Source organism: Hydra vulgaris, chromosome 01 (assembly GCF_038396675.1).
Source record: "Hydra vulgaris chromosome 01, alternate assembly HydraT2T_AEP".
NCBI classification, from domain to species: domain Eukaryota; kingdom Metazoa; phylum Cnidaria; class Hydrozoa; order Anthoathecata; family Hydridae; genus Hydra; species Hydra vulgaris.
In genome coordinates this window covers 9093165-9096139 of record NC_088920.1, presented here as the reverse complement: position 1 = coordinate 9096139, position 2975 = coordinate 9093165, and the positions used below count along the sequence as shown (strand labels likewise).

Sequence of the window (2975 nt, the reverse complement as noted above, 5' to 3'; positions counted from 1 at the left end):
ATATATAAATTGCAAGATCAAGCTGATAAATTAGCACTCACTTTTTCAAATTCTTATCCTGAAACAAAAAAAGAGATAATGATAACTGAAACTAAAAAACTTTTACCATCTCATGAAGAATCTAAAGGTATGAGACTAGGAAAAATTTGCAACAGATTTTCTAAGAATGTGTGCTAATAGTAAAAAATCTACAGATACTACGTTTGGGATACGTGATGAAGATTGTATATTTTATATTGGAAAAAAACAAATACATACTAATGGTAATGATATAATTATTGATGATGAAAAATATTATGGTACTCCTGGCCTTTGGGAGTTGATAGTAAAGTTTAATCCTAATAAACGAGTATATAGTGAAGATGATCTTAAAGAATATCAAAATATATTAATACAAACAGATGCAATTACTTCTGAAAACCGATACAAACCAAAGTCGTTAAAAATATAAATAAAATGATGATGGGTTCTGCAATAAGATCAGTAAAAAAAGTAGGTATTTCAGGCCCATGCAAAGTATCAAATAAAAATGCTATAGGAATAGAAGATATGGTAAAACAAGGACGAGGACTTAGACTAGCATAGAATTTTTTATATCGTTTTTAAGAATTGCCAATATAAAAAATATTTTTTTATATTGTATATAAAAAAATAAAATGACGACTCCCGAAGTATTTAATTTTACAGAAATGCCAGTTATAGATAACGGAATTGAAAGATATGAAGAACATGAATATGAACTAATTAATGGAACAAATCTAAATAGTCCTGGATAAATAAGAATCAACATTGAGCAACAAAATTTGTTCACACTTCCATCTAAAGCTTATCTCTTATTTGAAGGACAACTTGTTAAAGCTGATGGAACAGCTTACGCTAATACAGATGCGGTGGTGCTTACAAATAATGGTCTAATGCAATTATTTGGACGAATAACATACCAATTATCAAACCAAGATACAGAAGCTGTTTATTATCAAGATCAAGCAACTACAATGTTAGGAATGCTTAATTATGCAAATGACTTTCAATTAGCTCAAGGATTCAATCAACTGCGGTATAAAGATAGTACATCAACAGCAGTAATTGCTGATAACCAAGGGTTTTTAATAAGACAAGCATACATAATTCAGAAACTAACTCTAAAAGGAACTTTTTCATTTTGCGTACCTTTAAGGCACATTTTTGGATTCTGTGATGATTACGACAAAGTTATTTATGGGCTTAAACATACAATAACTCTTGTAAGACAAAGTTATGATAGTGCAATTTTTAGGCTAGCTGCTGTAGCTGCAGAAAAAGTTAATCTTAGTAAAATATCATTGTTTATGCCAAATTTGACTCCAGCAAATTTAGAAAAGTTTAAACTTTATGGGGACATTGAAAAAAAGTGACAATTCCAGTAAGTTTTGGAATACGTCAGTGCGATACTACAACAGTTCAACAATCTACTTCATTTAATTGGCAATTTGCCGTAAAGACATCTCCTGAAAATCCAAGATACATTATTGTCGGATTTCAAACAAGTAGAACTGGTGACCAAACTGCTAATGCTTCAATATTTGATCATTATGACTTGAAAAATATGTACATTATGCTTAATAATAATGACAGATATCCTGCTGTTGATTAAAATTTGTCATTTCAATCAGCAAAATTCATGAATTTATAGAGAAGCATTTGTGTTTAAAGAAAAATTGTATAGAATGAATGAATTGAACGCAAACAGCAATATAACTCCTTCTGACTATAGAGATTTATACCCACTATTCGTTTTTGATATTAGCAAACGATCAGAAAGATTAAAATTATCAACAATAAAGTACGAATTAGGGCAACATTTAATACAGCTGTACCAGCAAATACTCAGGCATATGCTCTTGTATTATCTGATAGAATGATGGAACTTCAATCAGATGGTAATGAAATGAATGTTATTTAATTTTTAAAAATTAAATTTTTTTGAAAATTAATTAAATTTTTTTCTTTATACAATAAAAATGCATTATACAAAAAAAAGTTTAAAAAATTTATTGGAAGAAAATAACATTTCAAAAAATCTGACAATATCGCTACATTGCTAATGATTGCTGTGAAAAATTGGTTATTAGATAAAGAATCTATTATGGCTAAAGTGAAAGAAGTAAATGAGAAAAGATCAGTTGTTATACCTAGAATACATCCAGTAAAAGAAGTAGATACTTCGTATCCATGCAAAGTAAATGAGAAAAGATCAGTTGGTAGACCTAGAAAACATCCAGTAAAAGAAGAGAAAAAAGAAATAGTTCCGAAATATAAAAGATAAAGAACAATTAAGAAAAAACCAGTCACTATTAAATTAACAAACATGGAAACAGGAGAAGAAACAGTATATAAATCTATATATTGAGCAATGATTGGAACTGGGCATGGATATAGATATCTTGAAATGCCTGATGGGAAGATTGATAATGCTTATAAGATTGAAATATCAAATTCTAAAAAATTAAAAAAATAAAATCTTGTGATATAAAAATGGGGATAGGGATGCATTTAAATTTCATATTAAACTTTACATATGATATATTGACAAAAAAAAATAATTTGAAAAATTATTTAAAGAAAATGAAAATTAAAAAAAAATATCTTGCAATATAAAAATTGAAAATAATAAAACTGTAAAAGAATTATAACAAATCGCTAAAGAGCGAAAAACTAAATATTATTATAGAATGAGAAAAGATGATCTCTTAAGAACGTTATCACACACACAGATGGGTACGGAGTATCTACTTGATGAGCCTGTTCCAGATATATCATCAACAATTTTAGCTCCGTCACCTTTTTAACATATTATACAAATTAGAAAAGAGTAGATGAAAGAGCTTAAAGATCAAGCTGAAAAAATAAACTGGGATAAAATAGTATTTCCAGTATCGTTAAATCAAATCACACACCTTTAGTAGAACAATACAGATACCAGTATCAATGTATAT

The 2975-nt window shown here is 28.1% G+C and overlaps 1 protein-coding gene across 1 annotated transcript; it reads left to right on the top strand.

Annotated features, from left to right (window-relative positions):
- The first annotated feature begins 656 nt into the window (after window positions 1-656).
- On the top strand, window positions 657-1633 carry LOC136074057 (uncharacterized). The gene is made up of 3 exons (XM_065786356.1): window positions 657-765; window positions 844-1311; window positions 1404-1633. Exons 1-3 carry the CDS (start codon window positions 657-659, stop codon window positions 1631-1633), a joined length of 807 nt encoding a protein of 268 aa, XP_065642428.1.
- Window positions 1634-2975: the final 1342 nt, after the last annotated feature.

Bases quoted from the DNA above. Each gene is read 5' to 3' on its own strand.
- LOC136074057 (XM_065786356.1), top strand. From the start codon at position 657: ATGACGACTCCCGAAGTATTTAATTTTACAGAAATGCCAGTTATAGAT. The intron at 766-843 runs GTCCTGGATAAA...TCTTATTTGAAG, and splicing joins TAATGGAACAAATCTAAATA to GACAACTTGTTAAAGCTGAT. The intron at 1,312-1,403 runs GTAAAATATCAT...TGACAATTCCAG, and splicing joins TGCAGAAAAAGTTAATCTTA to TAAGTTTTGGAATACGTCAG.